At 43.5% G+C, this 25,853-nt stretch overlaps 2 protein-coding genes across 4 annotated transcripts; one reads left to right on the plus strand and one right to left on the minus strand.

Annotated features, from left to right (window-relative positions):
• Positions 1–27: 27 nt before the first annotated feature.
• Positions 28–5,034, minus strand: tmem243 (transmembrane protein 243). 3 transcript variants are annotated; one of them, XM_020714310.2, is made up of 6 exons: positions 4,504–5,034; positions 3,529–3,601; positions 2,248–2,443; positions 2,093–2,143; positions 1,758–1,862; positions 28–1,300 (listed from the first exon to the last, which is right to left on the minus strand). In XM_020714310.2, the coding sequence occupies exons 3-6, from the start codon at positions 2,326–2,328 to the stop codon at positions 1,181–1,183; spliced, it is 357 nt and encodes a 118-aa protein (XP_020569969.1). In that variant the 5' UTR covers positions 2,329–2,443; positions 3,529–3,601; positions 4,504–5,034; the 3' UTR covers positions 28–1,180. The 3 variants fall into 3 exon arrangements, with proteins under 3 accessions (XP_020569969.1, XP_004083290.1, XP_020569970.1); XM_004083242.4 differs by lacking the exon at positions 3,529–3,601; XM_020714311.2 differs by lacking the exons at positions 3,529–3,601; positions 4,504–5,034 and adding an exon at positions 4,228–4,476.
• Positions 5,035–17,817: 12,783 nt separating this feature from the next.
• Positions 17,818–24,557, plus strand: dclre1c (DNA cross-link repair 1C). The gene is made up of 15 exons (XM_020714175.2): positions 17,818–18,142; positions 18,215–18,266; positions 19,654–19,738; positions 19,827–19,886; positions 19,984–20,039; positions 20,507–20,608; positions 20,677–20,749; positions 21,057–21,197; positions 21,264–21,365; positions 21,526–21,662; positions 22,464–22,518; positions 22,632–22,720; positions 22,796–22,893; positions 22,980–23,066; positions 23,685–24,557. Exons 1-15 carry the CDS (start codon positions 18,034–18,036, stop codon positions 24,305–24,307), a joined length of 1,869 nt encoding a protein of 622 aa, XP_020569834.2. The 5' UTR covers positions 17,818–18,033; the 3' UTR covers positions 24,308–24,557.
• The last annotated feature ends 1,296 nt before the right edge of the window (positions 24,558–25,853 follow it).

Genomic DNA, 25,853 nt, shown 5'->3' on the forward strand with positions numbered 1-25,853 from the left:
AGGAACCAAAGTAAGAACTGCAGGAGGTCGATTCTTCAGTAATTTATTTCCATAAAACTTTTCATTTAAATTAAAAATAGAAGATTGTTCAATCTCAAAGACTTTAGCTCGTCTGTGAACTACAACAAAAAAAAAAAATCCTGCGTCTTCCTCACAGCGCTGACTTTAGAACAAACAGATTCTTTTATTGCTTGGCATCTTGGAACGTTGTCTTGCTGATAGAAGCTGAATCAGGAACCGGTTCTCTCCTGGTTCAGGCAGATCCGGTTTTTATTGGCAGTGAACAGAGGAAACAGCTGGGGGGGGGGCATGACATGAACTTTGACTGGAAACTTTCTATCAACCAAAAATCCAGAACTTCTAGATTTGGTTTTGATGGTGGAAAAGTTCCAGATTCCTGGAATGAGTCTCCCCTGCAGAACAATGAGAATTGAGTCCGTTCTAGATTGTTGTGTAACAGTCGGGATGATCTAGAACATCAGCACCAGTAGGCAAACTTCCCCCCAGCGGGATCACCTGAACCTGAAGCTCCGACCTTGATCACACCAACGAGCCGGTTCCTGGTTCGGTTGGTTGGGAAAAAGGCCCAAACTCGACCGTTTCCAGGTGAGGGCGTGACCTCTGGCCGGAGCGTTGGAGTCCTGGAAACCAGCTTTGGAATGAATTCTAGGGTTTTCAGCTGAAGGCAGGAAGTAGAACCTCAGCCTGGACCTCTGATGTTCTTCTCCTGAAATCTCCATCCCATCATCTGTTGTGTGCCGGTTCAAGCCCTCCTCAGAAACACCTTCTGACATTATTGCTGAACTGAAGGAAAACCTGTTTTGTCTGTTCAACTCCGTAGCAGCGCCCCCTTGTGGAGGTTTGTTTTTTGGTGGGATTTTTTTTAGCTCCTCGAGAGTCAAAACGATCAAAGATGCACTGTAAATATGCTGCTGCTTTAAGGCAACCAGATGGTTCTGATGCTTCCTCACACCCTCCTCCTCCTGAGGTTGCAGGATGTGACCCAGGTTCTCCTGTGTCGTCACAGTTGGTCCTCAGGCGGATTTATGGCGCTCGCGGAACTGCTCTGACCTTTGCACGTTTCTGCGCGTTCCTGGTTTTTGGTCCGAGCTTCAAAGTTCGCGTCTGGTGTTCTGGTCAGCACGTCATCCATCCAGACCACGCCTTCTTCTCCGCCGCTTTAACTGACGTCGAAGAAGTACAGGTTGGCACAGAGACACAGCAGCACAATGGACCCCAGCATGTAGTAGATCAGGTTCCTGAATTTGGGCTCCAGGTCGCCCTGCCGGTACCAGTATATCTGAGGAGGACAGGAGGAGAACCGTGACTCCAAACAAGCACCTAAACTTCCTGTTAACTGTTATCCAGATGAAGCTAAGAGAACGTCCAGAAACGGGTCTAGAGACCTGCTGGCGAGAAGATGACCTTCACAACCATCACCAATCAAGATGTTCTTTCCTCTAAGCCCCGCCCCAAAGTTGTAACATTCATTCCACCAGAGAAGTTCTGAAGGTGACATGTTCCTCAGCAGGATCAGACGGTAAAGCTATGGACTACATTTATCTCTTCTGTCCAGAATGGATCAGACGGCCGAAGTCAATGATCAGGAGAAAGCCGTTTGGAATCAAATATTTTAGTTTTTTTTTTTTTTTAACGAGCATCAAAAACAAACTTTTCAGTTTTAGTAATCGGGTCGTTCAAACGGGCATTTTTTCTTCAAAAAGGAACTGTAATCTACACAGGAGAACATTTCTTACCAGAACTATCGTGGATCCACATGCTAACAGGATGCATACGGCAAAAAAGACGTTGAGCGGGCGCGGCGGCGGCGTGGGGAACACGAAGGAGCCGATCACAGTCACCTGGAGAACAGAATGACCAGAGAAACGTCTTTTGGCTTCCTTTTAACAACTGTTAACACAAAAGTGGTGCTGCTGTCTGCAGACCGTGTGATCCGGAACCAGAGAAAAGATTTTCTAGTGAGTTTCAGGCACAGTGAGAACGTTCCGGCAGCTTCTCCTGATGTCGCTCCGGGGTTCTCCAGGTCCTGTTCATCCTAAAATGTTGGTCTTGAAACTTCAGACGGACTTACCAGAACCACCACAAACGTGACTCCTCCCACTGCCAAGTTAATGATCCGATCCTGCAGGAGAGATGCCACTTAGACACGCTCTAGCTACCGTTTCAGCTGTTTGTCTCACTGATCAAAGAACTGAGCTGGCCCGGTTCGGTCCAGCGGATCCACACCCGCGCTGAGGTCTCCCCGAACAGAGGTCGGTTGTCCAGGCCGCTGCTGGTGCCGTACGTCCTGGTGCTGAACTCATCCATGGCGGCGGCGGCAGCAGGCAGGTCGGCGCATGCTCACCGTGTCCGGCTGCAGGACGGCTCAGCGCAAACAGACGAACCAGAACATTCTGGGTTCTGCAGGCGGGTGAGACGGCATCTGTGTGACAGAATTACAGGAGATCCGTTGGTTCTGTCCAGCAGTGTGGATGTTTGGCTCATCCGTCAGTGTGCAGAAGTTTCACTCAGTTCTTTGCCTTTTCCTGAGTGTCAAACTCCTGACTTTGCTGTCGGGGGGACATTTAGATCTTTGGCGTCTGCAGTTTTTGTTTTTGCTGAATGATCAGATGAAAAGCAAAAAGACGCAGCAGAAGAATCTGTCTTTTCCACTTTACTTCCTCTTTTTTCACTTCAATCAGTTCTGAGTCGACGCCAACGAAACAAAAGAGGAAGTTCAAATCAGAGCGACTTATCACACTAAAGGTCCGATTTTCCTCCTGTTTTTACCAGATTCATCTAAGCTTTTGTTTATTTTTGATCATGAATCAACGGCTCGGCTGCAGTGGAGGAAACGTGGCTCGTAGGACGGCTCTGCTAACATTTCTGTGGGATTTCATTTAGAATATGACGAAAACGTCTCTTACACTTTCACCTGAAGCCCTAAAGGTCCAATACCCGGTTCTGGAGTGAGCTTCTTGGTGAGCACAGATCCTGCTGCAGCTTTTTCTGTCTGACTTCTAGTTTCAGGTGGAGGACAAGGGTTCACAGACAAAGTTTCCTCAGATGACCGCAGCCGAGGCGTGAACGTTTATCCCCAATACAGAACTAACATAGATTCCAGATAGAACTGGAATCACAGGAATGTCCACTGAAATCTGGAGGCCACTTCCTGACCTTCAGGGTTAACAAACAGGGAAGCAGAGCAGCAACATCTAACCTGGATTAGAATCTACCGGTACTTTGGTCTGAAAACACAGTGACAGAATCCAAAAGCTCAAGTTAATGTAAGAAAATTTCACTTTTAGTCTCCAGAATTGTGGTTTTAGCAGTGCTGCTTTTTCCTCCTGTTTTATATTTTATTTTTATACATTTTAATTGTAATTTCTGGTTGTTCTGTTGCTTTATTAACTGGACGAACGGTTGTCCTTAATCCTGCCCCTTTTAATCTGATCAAATTTTACATTTCTGACTGTTTCATAACCCGAATCCATTCTCAGACACACGGCCCCCTTCCTCTCAGCTCACCCTGAAAGCAGCAGCCTTCATCAGCGGGTGAGACGGCGGCGGCGGCGAGGAAGGAAACCAAAGTCCCACCGAGCTTTGTCAGCAGAAAACACAGGAGCGGAGAAACAAGAGAGGCTTTATGGAGGAGAGAAGCTGGCCTGAAGGAACATTCCTGCTGCCTTGTGATGCTTCTTAAGATCAGACCATGTTGGCTTCACGTGTGGAGGCGGCCGTGACGCAACCCTGAGGTGGAGGTTCAGACATTCTGCTAAAGGTTTCTAGTTGAAGTGAGAAGCAAATTCTACCAACTATTGTTTCACTTCAGAGAGAATAACTGGTTAGTGTGAACAACAAATGAGTATTTGATTATTGAAGTGGGAATATGAAAAAGGCAGGTGGTTTTATAGGAAAAAACATGCTTTTATTTATTGAACACAAATGTATTTGACCTACATTCAAGCTGTGGTTTTAAAAGGTTAAAACAATTACATTTGGAAACGCAAAGAAAAGTGGCGTCAACATAAAAAGAAGGATACAAATTCATATTTACACATCAATCCATGCGTTTACTTTTTTTTTTAATATTGACTTAACTGGCTTATGTTTGAGTTTTTAATTCGACGAAATTGTCCTTTAAACATTCTGGATAAAAAGAATCGCTGCAATTTGCAAAGACAACCGTTAAAAACCAAAACAAAGCAGAGATTTTTATGAACTTACAAATTAAAGGGAAATTTACAGACTTTTCTATATCTGTGCGTTCATCCCAGCGGCCTTAAATGTCCGTTTATCGTCAGAAACACCGTCTGGAGTTCGCGGACAGAACTCCCGGACGGCTTTTTTTACCCGGCTATCCGTTATTTCTGTTAGCTAACCCAACTCTGAGGCTAAGCTAACCTGCCTGGCGCGCGCGGCGCCCCGTAAAAGTCGACTCAGTCCCAGAAACGAGGACAAAAAGCAGCGCGCGCGCGCCCTCCGGACCGCCCGGTTCCTCACCTCACGGGGTCCCCGTCGATTCCGGCAGTGGACAAAACTTCACCGGAACCGAGAGACTGGTCCGAATCAGATTTAACCCGGCAGCCTCAGTTCAAGCTTGTTAAAGGGGAGTTCCGTTTCGAATGAGCCGACCGCCTGCTGGGTCACAGCTGCGCATGCGCGGCTTCATAACACGGTGGCCTTACTAGATTCAAGATTCAAGAGGTTTTTATTGCCATATTTTGTGTAGCTACACAGAGTAGGAATTTGTTTCGGTGCAAATGTGCAACATAAAACAGAAGAACACTTACTAACTAGCAAACTAACTAGTTCTTATGATTATTGGTGTTTTTAGGGAGTAAGAATAAGAGATTAACATCAATTGGGCCTTTTTAAAAATTAGTGTGGAAAAATGTATTAAAAGATTTAAACTTAATGGAAAATGTGGGGGAAAAGTCACCCAGTAAGGTGTTAACAGACTGAAAAACACTGAGTTATGTGAAAATATTGAAACTGTAATGAAAGTAAACAGCCTCAGTCTAGTTATAGGCCGAGGAATTTCTCTTAGAAGAGTTATTATTTAAAGTGAGACAAACCGTTTTAAAGACAGACAGAGAGGTTCATATGTTTGGTTTTAAGATGCTAATTTCTCTTTGCAGGTTCTGAAGAGACAGATTTGAACAATAAACCATCCTAACAACCCTAATCAATGATCAAGTCAGACATTAAACCCCAGATTATGAATGTTAATATAATGGCTTCCATTTTTGGTCACGTGACAGCCGGTTTTTATCTGTGAATATTTCAGAATGTCTTCCTTTTGAAGGTGAAGGTGTCGTACCCGTAGGTACCTGCAGCAGAGCAGCTTCAATCACCGGCTGATGAGCATCAAGAGGCAAACTAAAGAGATGCGAGGGTCCATGAAGATTCTGCCCCCACATGTCAGCATCACATGAGAGGAGTGTGATGTTTCCCAGAACACATCAACAGCAGCCTATTCGGACTGAAAACATGAGAAACTCTCCCTTTTTAAATAGAAAAAAAAAGTTATTGTTTGACCTTTTAAGAGAACAAAAAACATAAAGAGATTATGGTATTAAGTGGGTTACATCTTCTTTAAAAAGTACAAATCAAAGACAAGTTTGTGGGGTTTTATGTTTGACTAGTTGTGACTACATTTTTTAGTTTTGGATGTCATAAATATGGTAAATCTCAAGCTGTCACGGAATTTGTTCGTGTAATGCAGTGACGTGCAGTCAGGAGAGGCAGGTGAGGCTGTGCCTCACCTGTCATCATGGGAAGAAAAGAGAAAAAATAAATTCAATTATTATATTTAATCAGTAATTTGTGCTTTGCAGTCATTTTCCATTTAAATGTACCATTTTGGGGTGTTTTTTTCTTTTCAAAATCGCTGAATTTCCGCATTTGCCGTTCAGATACTAAGAAGTGACGTTCGATGAGGCACCAGCCCACTGAGCCTCACCTTGGATTGCGCAATACTATGCAGTCAGACGGTACTGCTGTCTCTCTGTATGTCGGTTCAATCACTGGTACTACATGAGTTGAGTTTACATAATTTAGCAGATGTATACGATGTACAGTGTTTGTTTTTATAAATAACTGTATGTGAAGGCATGGCCGGTTCCCTCCTATACGCAAAATACGCAGCTGCGTAGGGCCCCCACCACCACCAGGGCCCCGAAGTGGCGAAAAAAATAAAAATAAAAAAGAGCCAAATCTTTGTTCTGCCTAATTCCTTTCCATGTGCCTGTTTTACGTTGTTTCACTCTGAGTTATTTCATCTTTTTTTTTTTTTTGCACCATAAGTGTGAAGAGGAAATAGGATGAAGACTTTCTTAAGAGTCTGATGTGTCAAAATGAAAGCGTTAAGTGTCGGCAGCTGAAGCAATTTTAAATTAAAAGTTCCAAGTTTCCTCTTTGAATATAGTAGCACATTATGTGTAACGCATCGGGCACGGCAAATGCCGCCCGCTATGAAGTGCCGCCCTGGGCGACCGCCCACATTGCCCATATCAAAAACCGCCACTCACAACGGTGGCTGATAAATGTTTTAACTCACGTTATCTTAATGTTTAATAGTTTTGCTAACACATATTTAGTGCGATCTGCATTATCCGGTTTAAGTCAGTATAAAAACTGCTGCTTATCTATTATAGACAGTCAGGTAGTCTGACTTTTTCAATGATGAGTGTGTCTTAAAATCTTGCATTAGCATGAAATATGGAGAATCAAAACTGCCAAATACAAACAGGAAATACATTTTCTCATTTATAAATGACAAACAAAATGAATGTTCTAATTTTAAAATTATGAACATACAAAATAATAATAAAGAAGTGTAGAAATGTGTATATTTCCATTTATACTCAAATTATTGTTCACATTTATTATTTATAAATGGGTACATTTATTTCTAATTTGTATTTTGCAGTTTTGGTTTTACATAATGAGGATGTTTTGCACAGTTTCTTCCCAGCCAACAGTTTCTTCTGCTCTCAAAAAGTATTGGAGGTGGTGCAGCGTCCACATCCCAAGATGTTCCTGACATCACTGAAGATGTCATCTCAGGTAACTGTAACCCTTGTTCTATCCTAGGCACTTTAACATTGGGAGTTGGGTCATTTAGACCCACTAGACAGAGCTCTGAACCTTTTTTCTTCAATGATTTGTGATCTTCACTGGTGTCCATGGATTACATGAAATCTTTCCACCTTTATCCACCTTTGTCATGGTAGGGAGAACAGGTCAATGTGAGAGGGGGGGGGGGGGGGTGTCACACCACACAGTGTAGTCCAGCCTGGAATTTCTCATCAAAACGTCTGAACTTCCTGTGATCAGTGTTGATATGTGAAGTTGCTCCACAGTCGACCATCTAATGTCTGCTCACTCTGGAACTCCTTCTCCTGGTTTATCGGCTCGCTGCAGACTTTGTGTGCGTCGTCTCGTCCTCTGCGCTGTCTGCGTCTGCAGGTGCTGTCTGCGTCTGCAGGTGCTGTCTGCGTCTGCAGGTGCTGTCTGCGTCTGCAGGTGCTGTCTGCGTCTGCAGGTGCTGTCCCGGTGCGTGTTGCTTTTGCACAAGCTACACCACAGTTTGCGCTGGCAGGTTCTGGCCAGGTGTCCCTACAGGCCGCATCTGAAGCATACAAAGTCCTTTGTCGCCTTCTCTGCTCCTCGCTCACCTGGGCTGGCAGGTCTCCCTCTGGTGCACGCGGGCGTTCATCAGGTTGTCACCTGCTGCGGTCGCACGCATGTTTTCAGTGTCCTCACAGCTCCGTAGCTTTGTTTTAAACTTTGCAAATGACACGGTCTCACCTGTTGTGTCACATGGATTGGAAATGCTTGGAATGACTCAGGTAGCCCCTTTCAGGACCATGGCAACCAGCAGACCATCGCTCAGGGTTTCACCGGCGTTTCTCAAGCCCGTGATCGCTGTCTCAGCGCCGATTATATATTCTGTCACGCTTTCATTGTCCGGCTTTTTCAGTGAAGTCAGTTCAGAATAAAGACTGATGATACGAGGCTTTCCTTTAATTTGGTAGGTGTTTCTCAGGATCTGTAGCGCCTTGCGGCCGTCATCTGCTGCCTCACCCATCACCAGCGACAGGCTCTTGTCATCCAGAAACTGGATCAGTTCAGCACATGCCTCCGCATTTTTAGCTGGATCCTCATCGTCATCGTGTGCTGGGTTTTATTTCTCCATACTGGAAACTGTTTTTAATATTGATTTTCTCCCATATTTTTGTACAGCACTTTGTAATCTTGATTTTGAAAAGTGCTATATAAATAAAGTTTATTATTATTATATTATTATTATTATCATCAGGGTCAGGCGCATTCAGAATGGCGTCTTTCAATCCTTGTAGTCAAAGGTGACCCAACAACCTGGTTTCCCATAGTTCATAGTTCATCTCATGTCCGTCGAACAGAAGCCGGGACCAGCGACTTGTATCAGCTGTTCGTCTGCTCACGGTGTCAACTTCCTCACAAAAGTGGAAAACACACTTTATAGTCTCAGGCGTCTCCTGGGTCCAGAACCTGTTAGCAGGTTGGTAACTGCACTGCGGTGCGGTGCTGTGCTGCTGGAACAGAGTTTTCTGCTCTGCGTTGTGTTCCGGTGATGCTTGGATGCTGAGTCAATGTCTTTCAATCCTGGTTAACAGAAAACAAAAGTTTCAGTTTACAGTTTCTTCTGTGTTTTTCCCCCTCGGCCAGAGCTCGCAGCAGTCTCAGTGCGCATTCTCATTAGCACCTCCCCCCCCACAGCATGTAAAGTAACACAAAAAGAACATGATAAAATGAGAAAACTGGTTAACAGGGAAAAAAATGTATTTAAATAGAGAGCGCCATACTTTAGTGAGACGGAGTCGGAGATTTTACTGACGGCGTATGAAGATTATACTCCCATCAAAAAAGTAATATGGCTGCATCATCAGCAAAAGAAAGAGTTCCTGCTTGGAGAAAAAGAACAAAGTAAACACACGAGTTTCTATCACACGCTTCACCAAAGCCTCCATCCACCCGTGATCCACTTTCAGGATGTGAACCAAGGAAAAAAACAAACAAAACACTTCCGGTGAAGCAGCAGCAACTGGTGATGTGACGTCGTCAACTGTCAATCAAACTTCAGCTTCAAGGTTCCACTGATGGAGATGAAAGGAGACAGTAGAGCAAGAAGGTGCTGGTTCAAATCCCAGAAAGCACCAGATGGAGGAAAAATGGTGATTGACAAAGTGCTGACTGATGTCCAGAATAGTGCGATGGAACTGACTTGATCTCCAAAGCAGAGAAGCGCTGGTTCAATTCCCCGTCTCAGTTTTTTTGTTGTCGGTTTTTGCCGCTCATCAGCTCAAAGGAACAAAGCACCAGAGTTCTGCTGTAGACAGATTAGCACAGTGGGAGTGTCTCTGTCCTTGAAGCGGGAGAGCGCAGGTTCAAGTCCCAGTCAGGAACATCGAGGTGTTCAGTCACCTCACAATTCAAGCTGCGGCTAGGAGGAGTCAGGACGGCAGGAAAAGGGGGCATCATCTTTGCCCCCCCACCCTGAGGAAGGAGGACCAGGAGAAGAGGATCCCAGAAGAAGATGTGCATTTAGATAGATCCATGCAGAATGCAGCTTGGATGTGTGGAGGGGTCTGTATACTGTAGATGCAATACAGGTAGAGCAACACCTGGAGGTGGCAGCAGGTGAGGGATGGATGGTGGTGTAGGTAAGCTTTTATTTATATTTTAATTATATTTATATAGAGCATTAACATAATTTAATTAACATCAACATTTATAGCAACATTTATAGCTTTAGCTATATTTCTACAAATAATTAATAATACGAGCACCAACTTAGGGAAGTTAGAGTTAGATAAAGTATAGTAGTGTGAAGGTACTATCATCATCTAGTTGCTGCTTCTAGGTATTAGAAAAATCTACACAGTCTAGTTGGTTTAGCCCACCTGTCAGTTCTAGTCTTCTAGGTACCTGTCTCACTACCAGTTTAGCTGTAGCTCTAACATCAACCTTCATCACCTATCTTATAGCACAGAAGTCATTGATTGTCAAAGATTAAGCCACCCCCCTTCTCAGCATCCCTGACTCTTCCTCACCCCAAACATGAGTTGTGATGCAACTAGCCAGGACTTGAACCTGCACTCTCCTGCTTCAAGGACAGAGACACTCCCACTGTGCTAATCTGTCTACAGCAGAACTGTGTTGCTTTGTTCCTTTGAGCTGAACACGCTCCACATGTTTCAAAAATCAGCAATCAGGTTTAAAGACACAGACTATGACATCTACTTCCTAAGGACCCTTATTCTAACTGGGAATTGAACCAGCACATTCTCACTGGAAGCACAGAGACACTGCCACCACACTACTCTATCTGCATCAGAGCAGGGAGGTTCTGGTCCATGAAGGATCTTCACGCAGAGTCAGCTTTTATAGCGACTGTTTGTTCACGAGTCGGGAATTGAACCAGTCACTCCCTCTGCACTATTTAAAGCACCACCAGGTCCAAAAAATGTTCTCTATCAGTTTTTAAACTCATTTGGAAAGAGAGCGGCTCTTTAGCGCTGCCCTAGTGGCTCCCTGGAGCATTTTCAAAAATGTTTGAAAATGTAAAAAGATGGGGCAGAGTAATATATTTTTTGTTTTAATATAGTTTATGTAGGAGGAAAAACAAGACACAACGTTTTCCAATGCTGTAAGAATGTGTAGAATAAATATTAAATTTCAACATTCATAGCCTGCGACACACGTTTCTACCAGCAGGGCAGCGTTCTAGGCAGGTGGCTGATGGAAATGGAACTCCCATCAGCTCCGTGCATTGCTTTGTGACAATTCGCCCTCCATTCAGCGAGGGGAACGTCACAACGCCGTTCTACGGCTGGGGCATTAAATATCAAGACAATCTGCTCTCTAATAAAGTCATAACAGTTTGTTGTGCAGGCGTGTATTGTGTGAGCGTGACAAACGTACATTAAACACTTTGCCCAACACTCAAACATCAAAAACCCAATATATACAAAAACCCACAGTTTTGCTAGCAAAAAATAGAAATGTTCTGGAGGAGAAATGAGTGTTCAGTCTCACACGTTTGGTGGGAGGCCGCTCCGCCTCACACGCATTCCACCCGTCAAAGAAGCTGGCACAGATCCATCCGAGCTCTTTGGGAAAATATATTCAGTAGGCAAATAATCCGAGCTGGGAAAGGTAATCCGTAAGAGATCGCTTGCTCCTCCGCGCTTCTGCGTCTGTCAGCTGTGCGGTTCAGTACCCCCTGATGAAGAGAAATATCACGGAACCGATTACGTCGCCCGGATTGGCGTCACCGGGGCCCCACTCTGGAGCCAGGCCCGGGGTTGGGGCTCGCAGGCGAGCGCCTAGTGACCGGGGCTCTTCCCACGGGCCCCGGTCGGGCACAGCCCGAAGGAGTGACGTGGGACCACTCTCCCATGGGCCCACCACCCATAGGAGAGCTCAAAAGGGGCGGTGCATTGTGGTTTGGGTGGCAGTCGAGGGCGGGTGCCTCGCCGTCCCAGACCACGGTCATGGAACATGGCTTTGAGGCTTCCACCTGGCAATAATTTTCTTTAAACATCTATAATCCAGGAATTTACATTCATTTTGCTGCTGACATATATTGATTCAAGTCAGAAGTGTCATTGGAACGCAGAGGAGGTCCACCGCCCCTTCACTTTCAGTGCAGCAATAGGTACGTCGAGCAGTCATTGTTGCAGCACCAGATCAAGGAATGCAGGGGTGTCATCAATCGCCAGACACGGAGAAGCAGACCAGGGAGTAGGGGCTCGCAGGCTCAGGATGTGATGCATAGATAAAATATAAAACCAGTATTAGTCTCAGCAAAGAATATATATATATATATATATATAACCCAGAAACTGATTTTTTTTTTTTTTACAATGCTTGAGATAAATGGAATAACAATGCTTTTAGAGAACAATCTGAGAAAGTTAAATTTAGTAGAAAGTTTAGGAAAAGTCCCATTGTGGATTTATCGCACCATAGCAACCACCAGTATCAGAAATTCCAACAGTGAATTGATAGTGAAATATAGAACCTGCACAATATCTTTACACCAATTTTATATACACCAATGGTAAGAGAAGTAACCTTTGACAGTTCCAGGGGGACGCACCTTCAGAAGGTCATCGAGAAACAGGCGATGGGAAGGGTAACCGAGGACCAAGGAGATTGTAGATGAGGAAGGTCAACGTCCCACGTAGCAATGGATTGCAGCTCGAATGAAATTTGATTCTCGTATTTGATATTAGTGGTTCTCAAATAGGTGGACAACAAAACACAGACTGCTGAAATTTTAGCCAAGGGCGTCTGGAGATCCACAAGTGATCGTAGGTTTTGATAGCTAAACTGAACCTTAAGAATTTAGAGGCGGAGCATAATAAGCCTCTAAATGTAGATGCATGTAGCCGAGTGTCATCTGCTTAAACAGGGCAGATAGAAGACTGGCTTGTGGACACAAGAATTAACTCTTGAACTAAGCTTGAGAGCATAAATGATGAAGTTTCTACGGTCAGGGTTAATTTGCTCATGGTGTTATTTAAACACCAACCAAGACAACCGATGACACATAAGACTATCATCTCACGTTTTAAAGAGCCTTAATATAATCTCCATGGCTAAATTCTCATAACCACACGATCCCCTAAAAACCATTAGAGCTGTGGATTCTGGCATGTTCTGACGTACACACACCGCTCTTCATAAATCTTTCTACCCTAAATCAGAGGGCGCAGCCACAGACGAACAAGTGGAGGGAGACTGAAGACACGACAGTCATCATTACAACAAAACCCTTCCAAGCATTGAGAAGGAAAGTCCAAAAACGCAAGACATGAATATCCAGAACAGGAACACGGGCCCAGGATCGAACTACCCGGAACAAGAACACAAGATGAACGGATGACTGTGGGACCAAAGCCACAGCAGATTTCAGGTGGCCCAATCACTGAACAAACATAGTCATCAACCAAAGAATGAATAAAGTACACGCTGTACAAAAGCGAGAGATGACATAATGGGAGAGGCATGCATCAACGAACCATCCAGATCCATAGAAGAAAATAAATCCGGACGGGTGGAGGACATCGTAGACAATGCGGAAACCCAGATTCGAAAATGAATAAATGTAACATTTATCAACTTTACAAAGGAAGTTTCCTCAGTCTTGATCTTCTGATCAGTCGGCTCAGACTCAGCCGTGTGTTTGATGAGGAGCTCAGCAGACACATCCCAAGTATTCAAGTCAGGGAAATATGAGGGAATGTTCAGCTTCTTCAAACTTTCAGTTTGCTGCAGATAAAGTTGGAACATGTGAGCAGGATCCAGCTTCATGTCCTGAACCACTGACACATGTTCCTGCAAAACAATTTGTTATAAAAATGACTTCCATCGTCTTTGGAGGACTTAATAGCTGTCATTTAAAGGTGAATGTTGCTCAGCATCCAGAGCCATTGAAGTTACTAGACACAGAATGCCAGTCCACCTGCACTTCCCTGAAGAAAGAGCAGAAAGCCCCACATCTATACATTACTACCATCATTTGAAGTCATTTCTAGGCAATGTTTTTGTGTTAACTGGAGGTGAATCAAGTTAGTTTCTGGTAGCTGGTAGTCAATAATTAGGAAAAGATCTGATTCAATTCAGGAATCAAGATCAACGATTCACACATCAAACCACATTTCTTAGCAGTTAAATGTGTTATGCTGGTGTTTGTCTTTGAACCGGATGTATGAAAATTAAAACAATGCATCTTAATAAATTATAATTTTTTTAAACAAGAAATACAAACCAACCATAAGTATATGAATAAAAACCATGACTTTGAAAGAAATAATATTGAATAATCATGAATGTTGTGCTCTAAAGGTTTTCTGTCAACTTTCTGGTTAATTTAGCAGTAAACAAACATCACTGTTTCTGTTTCTTGGATCATTTTACAATTAATCTTGCAAGCAAAGATTATGTAGAAGTCATTTTAAAAAAAACGGGTCTTCTTTTACCACTATTTTTTTTTTTAAAGTTCCCAAAGTCACATTTGCTCTTATTTATTGACCAAAAACAGCCAGCGTTGCAGTTAGTAGAAACTATTAGCCAGCATATACGCATGTGAGCGGTTCCATCAATATGTCTATGGCCAAACGTTTGAAGTGGAAACCGACCATAAACCACTGGTGTCAATCATGTCCAAAGCACTGAGTAATTGTCCTGTAAGGAAACAGTGGATGTTAATCAGGCTGCAAAAATATGACGTGCACATGATGTACACAAAAGGAAAGTACATGTACACAGCCGACACTTTGTCTAGAGTAGTGGACAAAGACGAAAAAGAAGACAGTGGAAAAGGTGCAGAAATACAAGCATATGTGGACATGATTCTGACATCTCTGCCGGTAACTGCTGACCGAACAGAACAAATACGAACAGAGACAAATGCAGATGAAACCATCAAAGAACTGAAAAGAACAATACTCAAAGGATGGCCTGAAAACAAAAAAGAATGCCCTTTAAAAATACAAGATTTCTGGAACTGCAGAGCAGAGCTCACAGTGGTGGATGACATGGTGTTAAAAGGAAGCAAGTTTGTCATTCCAACCTCCCTGCGCAAGCAGATGCTTCAAAAGATACATGAAGGTCACCTTGGAGAGGTCAAGAGTGAACGCAGAGCAAGGGATGTAATGTACTAGCCAGACATCAGCCAGACGACAGCTTCATGTGAACTTTGCCGCACTTACAGGGCGAAACAACAAGGGGAGCCGCTGATGTCTCACCCAGTTCCACACAAAAAACTTTATTATAAGGTTGGAACTGATTTGTTTGACTGTTATGGTAAAAGTTACTTGGTGGTAACAGACTACTTTTCAAACTATCCTGAAGTCGGAGCGCTGCAGTCAACATCAAGTAAAGCAGTGATTAGTTTCCTGAAGTGTGTGTTTGCCAGACGCGGTGTTCCTTGTGAGCTGTTTTCAGACAATGGACCGCAGCTTTCCAGCAGTGAGTTTGCTGACTTTGCTAAAGATTGGGGGTTTAGACACGTAACATCAAGTCTAAACTATCCAAAGTCCAATGGCTTAGCGGAAAGCTCAGTAAAAACAGTGAAGACACGACAGAGATGACTGTCAAAAAAGTCTTCTGATCTACCGGAGTACACCTCAGCTCAGATGCTGATGGGAAGGCGCATTCACTCCAACCCAGCAGTACATGAAGACTTGTTGACCCCAAAGGCTGCACACAAAGTCAGGAAGGCAAAAGAAGAAATGAAGGTGAAGAAAAGCGGCTGTATGGCTAAACATCTGCCTTTCCTAAAGCCAGGAGACAAGGTACGTCTTAGAGATGCTTCCACAGGAAACTGGAGACAACAATGACACGTGCAAGAGGAGGTGTTCCACGGTCTTATAAGGTCCAGTTGGAGAGTGGACTGTCTCTGAGAGGAAATCGCTCAGATCTCTCATCCAGTAAGAATTGAATTGGTGCAAAGAGGTCCTTTTCAGACGGATAAAGACTCTGACTTTCCAAAATCCCCCCTCATTGAGCTGTTGTGTTCTTTATTTTGGATTGTTTTATCGTTATTTGATTTGCTATTAAGTTGCTGTTTTTAATAAGTTGGAGTTTTGTGAATGTCATTTGTTGAGTGCCTAATGTTACATTAAAAAATATATATCTATATACATTTTTCATTCATATTTTTTTCTTTTCACTTTTAATTTTTTTTGGCACCACTAAATGTGCATCCAACATGCAAGCAATAAACTGTATTCAGTTCTTCAGCAGCAACAATAATACATTCACAAAATGTAGTAACAGAGAGATCTCATTTATATTACAGTTGCATTTTGTTGGTGCTGCTGATAAGTTAGAGGGCCCACAAATTAAATTTTGCTTAGGGCCTTCGGAAGACCTGGGGCCGCATTTATAAAACTTTGTGTAGGATTTGCGTCAGAAGTGGCGTATGGATGAAACATGGGACGTGCGTACGCACAGAAATATTCAGATTTATAAAACCGTGCGCACGCACATCCAACGCATCTTTCCCTTAATAAATCAAAACCAATTCTTAATGCTGCGCAGCTTTTGCGGCTTCATGACACGCCCACAGTTGCCCATAAATAGTCCGTGAAACGCCCACAAATTAATATTCATTGATTGGGAAACCACGGCAAACACAGGGAGGAAATCAAAAAAAACGTAACTTCACTCAATGTGAAGTAGAAGTTATCGTTGGCGAGGTGGAAAGAGGAGAAAAGTGTTGTTTGGAGGGCACAGTGTGGGCATTACTAATGCCAAAAAGGCACGTGAGCGGCAAACGGTGGCAGACGCCGTCAATGCTGTAGCCTCACAACCTCGGACCGTGGCCGAAATAAAAAAGAAATGAAAGAAATGGTCGGACATCAAAGTCGAGGCAAAAAAACGTCTGGCGCTCCATCGCCTTCAGTGGGTGTAGCAGGGCTTAAAAAAACTTTAAAGGAAAATAAAAATTATTATATGAGAATATGACGTTCACTTTTAAACGCTAATACATATATTAAAAGTATATTATTCTCCGAGACACCGAATTGATACAAAATGCGTAACAGGAACGACCAGTAGGGGGCACTTTTTTTTTTCTTCCGGAAAAATCAAAGGCAGTCAGACTGAGAGAGTCACGGGAAGAATGGCGGCCCATCTCGGTGGTCAACGCCCCGAAGTAAGTAGCCTCTATGTTCAACACTAACATCTACTGTCTTCATGTATTGATTGAGTCATTGTCTGGATACGTTTAGAAGGGAAGGCTGATAGGAAAATTCTAATGACCGAGCATTCCACTGGTATTTAAACGCAGCACTTACGGACGAAATTGTGAGACGTGAAAACAGTCTCACGGTAGATCCGTGCGTAACTTTGGCTTCGTGTGTGCGTAACAAGGGATTCGTGCGTGTTTTTTTAAAGATGTGTGTGTGTGTAAGTAGTTTCAAGCTGTTGTAATCTTAATTTGTGCATACGTAAATTGCATTTTGTATTTTTTTCATTTTATATTTTTTTAACTTATACACAAAACATATTATGTGAGTAACAAATCACGCACAAATCCTAATTTACGCACAAATCAAGAATTACGCACGCACAAATCCGACTGAGTCTAATTTCTCTCCATAGAGGCAGGATTGTCATTTTCACTTTCACGTGTTTCTTCCATCTGCCGACGGTGTCGCCGTTTCTCATTTCACCCGTTTTTGTGCGTACGCCTGGGTCAGAGCTTGCGTGAAGGACCGCACATTTTCCCGTCAAGTTTGCTTTTTATAAATCTCAATTATTGCGTGGAGAGTGGTGTACGCCTTCTTTTGTGCGGACGCAACGTTTATAAATGAGGCCCCAGGGCCGGCCCTGTGTGAGGAACGTGTTTCTTGTGCTGAGCGCTAAACGCCGGCAAAAAAGCCGCTGGGTGAGGCCAGCAGTTCTCGTGCCTCATGTTAGGGGGCGCCGGTGAGCCCTGAGATTATGACGCTGAAAAATACTAGAAGAAGTGATAGCAAGCGGCAAGTCATTTTCTTCAGAAGGAGCGGCGTATGGACTTTAATTACAAGTAAAGGTAAGACGATAATAAGGTTTGTGCTTTTTTCTATGCTGCAGTTTGTATATGAAAAAAACATGTTGAAATGATGTTTTAAACAAAACACGTTAACTGTTGTTAATCAAATGGTGAATAAGTTACTCAGTATGTTTCATATGTTTGTAAATCTGACTGATGACGTCAGTGCCTCACCAGCCATTAACCTCACCGCACGTCACTGGTGTAATGGCAAAATATTATTTTAAATGTTTTTATTGTTGAAATCTCCCGCCCCCCAAAAAGAGGCAGTGTGGGAGTAATATTTCTTTCAACCAGCAGGTGGCGGTATGAAACAAGGAATCCGCAAAAGACCGAAGAAGAGCTCATTTCCGTAGGCGGGACATACAAACAGCAGGAATGTTGCAGTGTTGATTTTTTTCTTCTTTTTTTTGGTGAAACTCTGGGGTCTAAAGATGAGTTCGTTCGCGGGTCGAATGAAGGAGTATCCCACCGTTTCTCTGGACCGGTTCGACAGAGAGAACCTCCACGCGCGTGCCTACTTTCTGTCGCACTGTCACAAAGGTGAAGAACAAAACAACAGCGGCAAAGCTAACCCGCCTGTCACGGTTTTATTGTTCTTTTTGTTGTTTCCAGATCATATGAAGGGACTGAAAGGACCTCTGCTGAAGAGGAAACTGCAGTTCAGGTAAATTTAGCCTCTAATCTGGAAAGTTAGGTAGAGTTCAGCAGCACGTCATCCAAATCTATAACAATACAACTATTATCTGCTTGACATAAAACTAAAAATTAATAAATACATAATTTATTATTATTATTTTTCTATAGATAAAATTATTTTAACACCAAACACTGTTTAGTCAGGCAGCGCGTGTATAGGAAGATCATTTATGTAAATTTAAATCAAACTTTATTGACAATAAAACAAACAAACAATGAGAGCTGATTAGATTTTAGGATGAACATTTAAAGGAATAAGATAACTTAAGTGTCAGAATTTAAGATCATAAACAAAAACTGCAGAAATAAACATATTAAACTTGAAGTTGAAATCGACCTTTAAATGATTTAAATAAGTTCTAAAAGATAAATGAAGGACTTTGTAATAAATTGTTTAGATTTAGGTTTTGGAGGGAAACTAAAGCACAAAGATCTTTAAAAAAAAAAAAAAAACTTCCATTCAAGATGACCGAACAACATCTAAAAAGAAGGAACCAGAATGCACTTTTCTCTGCCGGGTCAACACAGATTCTGATGCTTTGACGTCAGATTCTTTTGTTTGTTTTCTTATAGAGAAGAACCAAGATCTCACATGATGCTGTATAAACAAATCAGCATCAGCTCCTACTAGTAATTTTATTTTTTAATAAAACAAACTTTATACGCCCCTGAAAGATCAAATATTTATTTGAAATAACCTCTATCTTACAAAGTCAAAGGTCTTCTGACATTTTAGTTCTGGACTAAATCCAAGAATGTTCTGTGAAAGTTCTGTCAGGTTGTCTCTAGAAACCTTCTTTAAGGAAAATGCAAGGACTCACATTTCTGACTAACTACATGTTTAATCTGCAGTGTTGTTTAAATTTACATGTTTTAAAAACAATAAATTCAGGGATTTATAGTAATTTTAGATGTTCTGCGCCTTGTTTTCATCAGGTTCCTCAAATAAACATTTGAACCAAGTGGAGGAACTTCGGCTTTGGAGCTTTTTGGTGTTTTAGCCCAGAAGATTTGGCTGTGAAGATTTATAATTTGGAGTTTTCAATTTGGACCGTAAAGTTTAGTTTACATTTTAGTGGATTCATTTTTAAAATCACATTAATGTTTCACGTCTTGTTTCTTTTTTTTGTTTTTTTAAACGAGGACAAAATTGATAATTAAGTCTTGTTTATAATGTTTATTATTTATTTGTTAAATAATATATTTTTTTAAAGTGTATGAATTGAATTCAAAACTAAACTAAACAGAAATGACTTCATCTCATTGCCTCAAAACATAAAATTGCTGATGTTTAACAAAGTTCTTTTACTAAAAGCAGTAAAAGAATGACAGCTGTGCTGTTTTGTTTTCTGCAGTCGCACCGTCCGCCTGTACTGCTCCTTTGTCACCAAAGAACTGCTGCTCAACAACCAGAAATACTCTTTCTGGGAGGAATACATCGTCAGTCCGCCTGCTTCACTTTCTAACGTTTACCGAAAACCCACAGCGTGAACTGAATGCTGCTGTTTTCTGTCTTCCGTCTGTTCAGGTTCCTCTGGAGCTGGAGAGCCCGACTCAGATTTCCCTGGTGGACGAAGCGTCCGGAGAGGTGAGGACGACGGAAGCTCCCGTCCGTCTGTGCGGCCTCCATCTTTATACCTGAGCATAATGCGGACGGCTGCTGTTTTCTGCTCTGTGTGGGTCAGAAAGAAGAGGTGGTGGTGACGCTGCTCCCTGCGGGTCACTGTCCCGGCTCCGTCATGTGAGTGAAGCCTTTGGGAAATCTCCTGAATTCAGCCGGAAACGTTTGAGACAAACACATTTCCCCTTCTGGGATGAAAGGATAGCCCTAGTCAGTGCCACAGCTGTTCTGCGCCGAAGGACCAGATTGCTTTTACATTTTCTAAACAATTCTTCTTTCTTCCTGAGCCTTTGAGCAAACGTGACACAAACTCAAAAACTCCCCGACATGCCTAGTACCTGACTAAAAAGAAAGAATTTTTTGGCAAAGTTTAGATCTCCTTTGTATGTCAAAAAGGAAAGGTGTGTTTCCAGGATTTGATCTGGAAAATTGTATCCTGGAACTCTTTTGGTGTTTCCACCGAAATGTGATCCAGCTGTGGGTTTCCTCCCTGACAGACAAAACCGAGGGCAAAATATCCCCGTAGGTTTCGTGCATTTCACAGTAAAAGCAGAATAAGCAGCTGACAGAAGCGGCGTTGCTTCCAGGTTCCTGTTTGAGGGTTGCCGTGGAAACGTGCTGTACACGGGGGACTTCCGGCTGGCCGTGGGAGACGTGGCGAGGATGGAGCTCCTGCACTCGGGAAGCAGGTCGGTGGACGCCCTGCAGCAGAACCCGGACAGAGAGGCCGGTTTGTCTGTAACGCCGCTTCTTTCAGGGTGAAGGACATTCAGAGCGTTTATGTGGACTCCACCTTCTACGACCCGCGCTTCTACCAGATACCGTCACGGGTGAGCCGCCGCCTCCAAACCCCTCATTGTCTTTTATATTTATTGTGCTTTTAGTGTCTATTTTTAACCCTTGTTTTATAAAGTGTCCCTGGGTTTCATGAAAGGTGCTTTAAATGAATGGATTATTATTATTTATCATTATTACTCCATTTGCCCGCAGAGATGAAATCTTTGAGGTTTTTGGAAGGAATTTCAGACATGAAGAGTTGATTTAGTCGACGGATGGAACGATCGGTCGGCTGCTTCTGTCTGCTGAGCTTTAGTCTTCTGAAACTCCTGATGGAAGCTCAGGTGTTTGTTTTTGCAGGAGGTCTGTCTGAAGGGCATCTCGGAGCTGGTGGGGAACTGGATCAGCCAGAGTCCGTATCACGTGGTCTGGCTCAACTGCAAAGCTGCGTACGGATACGAGTACCTGTTCACCAACCTGGGAGAAGAGTTCGGCACACAGGTGAGCCGGCGGGACGTCTGCTTCCCCAGAAACTCGGACCGCTGAACTCCTGGACGTCTCCTGCAGATCCACGTCAACAGTCTGGCCATGTTCAAGAAGATGCCGGAGATCCTGAGCTACGTGACAACGGACCGCAGCGCCCGCATTCACGCCTGCCGCCACCCAAAGGTCCGTCCACCTCTTAGTTTGGGGCAGAATCTGGATGTTTGTTGCCATGGCAACAGATGTTGGCCTTCATTTACCTAAATCTAATCCACACAGAAAAGACATTTTCCTAAATAAGTCTTAACTCTTGGAAAAGTGGTTTTGTTCTCTCGTTTGCGTTCAGGATGAAGAGTTTTTCCAGGGGAACCGGCTGCCGTGTGGATGCTCGGCGGCCGACGGGACCCCCCTCCGCATCATCAGCATCAAACCTTCCACCATGTGGTTCGGAGAGAGGACCAAGAGGACCAACGTCATCATTAGGTGAGTGCGGCGGCGGCTCTGCGGGACGGTTGTAGGAAAGCAGCAGCAGGACGTCGGTCTAAACCGGAGCTCAGACATTTAGGTCCCGTTTTTACTGACAACCCAGCAGGAGCCAATAAGTCTGATTTCCCCCTTCAGAAAATAAACACCTATTGATGTTAATTATAAATAGACTTTTGTTTTTTTGCATAAATAAAATCTAAACATAAAGAAAAAACTCTTTTCTAAGTAGGAACTTTGACAGGTTTACGACTGCCTTTCAAAATAAAAAACAATCCTCTCCCTGCAGCAGTTCTTTTCACCTAACTAAAATTAAACCAGAGCTAACCAAGTTACCCGGAACAGATTTTTCCGCCTTAAGCCAAACTTAAAAGCCTTACATTCTTTTTCCAAAATGGAAAATCTGGTTGTTTAGTGAAGTCAAAGTCATTTTCTGTGGAACATGGTGCTCGGTAAACTAGCACAGCTTGATGGATTGTTGGAGCATCATGGGTAATGTAGTCAGGACTTTGGCTGTTTTGTTTGACACACCGTTAATCCAAAAAATGCACGACTTTTTCAAATGAAAAGCTTTTTCCTTTAACCAGACGGGAAAAGAGACTCCAGAGCCTCAGGCTGCAGACGTCCGGCCTGGAAGAATCAGAACCAGTGAACTGGATCAGAGGAAACACAAGAGTCCAAAAATACCGGCTGAACGCTAACAGTGGTCCCATCAGAGGATCTTCTTCTGTGATGTTTTTACCTCCGTCTTCCTCTCCTGATGGTTTTTTTCAATCAGAACTTGATTTCTTTCTTTTCCAGAACAGGATCCAGTTCCTACAGAGCCTGTTTCAGCTTCCACTCCTCCTATTCGGAGGTAAGTTCCGCTTCTGAACGACGTCTTTTTGCTGTTTTAGTTCTACAAAGAGAAAAGCTCCTGAAATGTTCAGGTTTCATTTACTGGTAAAGAAACCGTATTTTGTTTTTCAGTTGAAAGACTTCTTGGCGTACCTCAAACCCGTGAACATTTATCCCAACGTCGTCCCGCTTGGTCGCTCTGAGACGGAGGTCACGCAGCTGTGAGCCAACTTGGACTCTAGAACACGACTTGAACACGACCTGCTGGAAAGAACGGGCTTTGTTCTGTTCTCCAGGTTGAGCCTGATGTGTCGGAGCCGCTCCGATCCTTCGGCCTTCGTCTACAAACCTCTGGGAGTGCTGAAGCGCGGCGCGGTGCGGCGGCCGGTCGGCGGTAAGACCAACCGCCCAGAACACCGAACACCTGAGGAAAGTTTGTGTCCGCCTGGAGAGACGGAAAGATTTTCTTCTGCCGTTCAGACTCTGAGAGCGACGACGAGCTTTTTGAAGGTTTGGACCTGGAACCGGTCAGGAAGCGGACGGCGCTGAACCAGGAGGCGGAGAAAGGTGAGTTTATCTGATTTCAGCTTGTTTGTATGAAACGAAGCTGCTCAACGTTTGGACAGAACTTCAGCTTTGACTAGGATTTGCTTTAATATCCTGATAAAAAGTCGTGTTTCTGAGTTTAGACGATCAAATCTCAGAAAACCTCAAACTGCATCTCCTTAGAGTTTTCTCCTCCTCAATCTGGATAAAAGAAACTTTTCTGAATCCATTTAATGCCGAAGTTCATTTTGGGTTTTTATTTTATTAAAACTTTATTCATACCTTACCCAATCTGTGATGCTGCGTCCTCACCGTGTCGCTCTTGAACGCGCGTTTAGCATACTCTGATCAGAGTTTTCACTTCCGTGAATTAACAGGGACGCCATCCATACGTCATTACCGAATCCTCCTGGTTGAACTTTAGCGTCTGCGTTTTGTGCGAAGAGCCTGAAAACAGTTAGCGTGAAAACGCCAGAGTTTTGAACGCAGACGTCTGAAGCGTTTCCATCGCCTTCTCTGCTTAAAGCGGCGTTGAGGAAGTGGAAGGATTTAGCTGCTTTATGAAAACTGCATTCCTGCTTTAACCACCAGAGGGCGCCGTGATCCTTTTGGTCAAATGTTCTCTTTTGTGGACTTTAGAGGACATCCCTGGGGGAACAGCGCCCCCTGCCTCGGCGGCATTGCCTCTCACGGTCGACAGCACGCCATCTGCCCCACAGAACTACTTTGACTGCACCGAGTCCAACGGTGAAGACGATGATGATGAAGAGGAGGGCAAAGGAGATGCAAAGACGGAGCAAGAAAGCCAACAGGGCGGTCCGTCTGAGACGCCGAGGTGGGAAGATTTCTTCTCTGCAGGGACGCTGACCGACAGCCAGAACAGCCAATCGGGGCCCTGCTGCTCTGCCACAAGCCCCTCCCCCTCAGATGCCACCGGCTCGCAGACGCCAGAACTGTTCAGCGATGGAGAAGAAGCTCCAAACAAAGACTTCAACCTGACCCTATCCGCCTCCACCTCCGCTCATTCCTCGCAGAACTTGGACTCGCTGTTACCGGACACGGTGATCCTCCGGCCCGAGCAAGCCGTCGCCCACCACAGTGTAGCCGACCAATCAGAGCAAGCGGAGCTGTCCCAGGCCTCGTCAGACTTTGACATTCCCTCCACGCCAGAGTCAAAGGCGCCACAGCCAGAAGAGCTGTCCCAGCTGTACAGGAAGTTAGCTTCAGCAGAGGAAGTGGTTGTCGGTAAAGGCTCCGTGTGACGGAAACGCCACCAAGACAGGAAACAGCTGTTCACGGCGCTGCTTGCAGGTTCAGATGATAGTTGTATTTTTCCTGTCACTCATCTTTAGAGGGTTGAGTTTCTGCTCTAAAGTTTGAAGAAGCCTCCAAACACGATTGTCTGAAAATAACCAAAAGCTGACAGCAGGAGGCGTGGCCACAGCTCATGTTCAGAATGTCCTTCAAAATAAAGGATGTAGAATTCATCACAGGATTAAAGCATCAATGTTTCTGCTCCTCCTGTTCATTCAGGTTCACTTCAGCTGCAGTAAAGCACCTGTTTCCTTCCAACGGAAGCTTTGTGGTTTGTTTCCACTAAATGGATCAACTGTTGGTTTTTAGTAAAAAAAAACTTTTTTGACAGAATATGTTCTGTTAAAATGTTCAATAAAAGCAAATATTAGAAAACCCTTAACCCTTGTGCTATCTTAGATGACCCCCCCCCCCCCCCCCTTGCATTGACGTGTTCTCTCTACCATGATAAAGGTGGATAAAGGTGGAAAGATTTCATGTAATCCATGGACACCAGTGAAGATCACAAATCATTGAAGAACAAAGGTTCAGAGCACTGTCTAGTGGGTCTAGATGACCCAACTCCCAAAAGTGCTTAGGATAGACCAAGGGTTAAGCCCGCGGTGCAGCTGTGTTTGTTCAGGAGAAGAACATAGTGATAGGCAGTTGTCGCTGTTTTTTCTTCTTTGCAAAAAGATCCTTATACACCGACATGCCACCATCAAGAGAATTTGCACATACATGATCTAAATTTGGCGAGCTGTTATACGCACGTGTACATATTAAACTGCAACGTTATTGACGCACAGGTAGAGAAGAAGCAGAGTGACTTTTTAGCCAATCAGAATGCAGAACATAATGGACGATGCAAATCCGTGAAGTAGCCAAACCGTGAAAAGTAAACCGTGTTATAGCGAGGGATCACTGTATATGAATCTGTGTAGTTCTCAACTTCAACACAAGGTGGCAGTGTTACCTTATTTTCTATAATATTAGCCTCAAAGGTCAGCATTAACATTTTTACAATCGCTCTCTGTGATGGTTTGATTCATAAGTAAGGTAGAAACAAACAAAAAAGATCAATTTTGACACAAATTAGACTTTTTAGTTGGTCAAAACGAGATGTGAAACAATATTCAGGATATGACTAGAGAGTTTACCAAACATTTAGTAAAATTAGGACCAAAGTTAGCTGACAAAATAAACTGCAAATAAATCATTAAAGGAAACTGTTGAACACCACACAAAGAGAAATCCAGACGTAATCTATGTAAAAACCCATGGAAGCAAAAGAAATTCTAAAAATCAATTCAAAATATTTTATAAATAAATCAAATAAACACAAAGCAACAGTAAGAAACTAAGAAAAAAAAAACATTTGATTTTTCATGACTTTATTAGATCCAACATGGTACCCCCCCCCCCCCGAAAAAGAGAAAAAACAAAGACTTTTTGGCAGAATTCCATGAATTTTGTTCTGAAACTAAACTGTCAGACTTTAACTGTGACTCTAAA

The sequence above is a fragment of the Oryzias latipes genome, chromosome 23, assembly GCF_002234675.1.
Source record: "Oryzias latipes chromosome 23, ASM223467v1".
Lineage (NCBI taxonomy): Eukaryota > Metazoa > Chordata > Actinopteri > Beloniformes > Adrianichthyidae > Oryzias > Oryzias latipes.

What these genes read in the sequence shown, in the direction of transcription:
- tmem243 (XM_004083242.4), bottom strand. Translation starts at nt 2,328, where the DNA reads ATGGATGAGTTCAGCACCAGGACGTACGGCACCAGCAGCGGCCTGGAC. An exon ending in TCGGGGAGACCTCAGCGCGG is followed by an intron (nt 2,144 to 2,247) that starts GTGTGGATCCGC and finishes TCTCTCCTGCAG; the next exon opens with GATCGGATCATTAACTTGGC. An exon ending in GTGGATCCACGATAGTTCTG is followed by an intron (nt 1,301 to 1,757) that starts GTAAGAAATGTT and finishes TGTCCTCCTCAG; the next exon opens with ATATACTGGTACCGGCAGGG.
- dclre1c (XM_020714175.2), top strand. Translation starts at nt 18,034, where the DNA reads ATGAGTTCGTTCGCGGGTCGAATGAAGGAGTATCCCACCGTTTCTCTG. An exon ending in TCTACCAGATACCGTCACGG is followed by an intron (nt 20,750 to 21,056) that starts GTGAGCCGCCGC and finishes TTGTTTTTGCAG; the next exon opens with GAGGTCTGTCTGAAGGGCAT. An exon ending in ACGCCTGCCGCCACCCAAAG is followed by an intron (nt 21,366 to 21,525) that starts GTCCGTCCACCT and finishes GTTTGCGTTCAG; the next exon opens with GATGAAGAGTTTTTCCAGGG.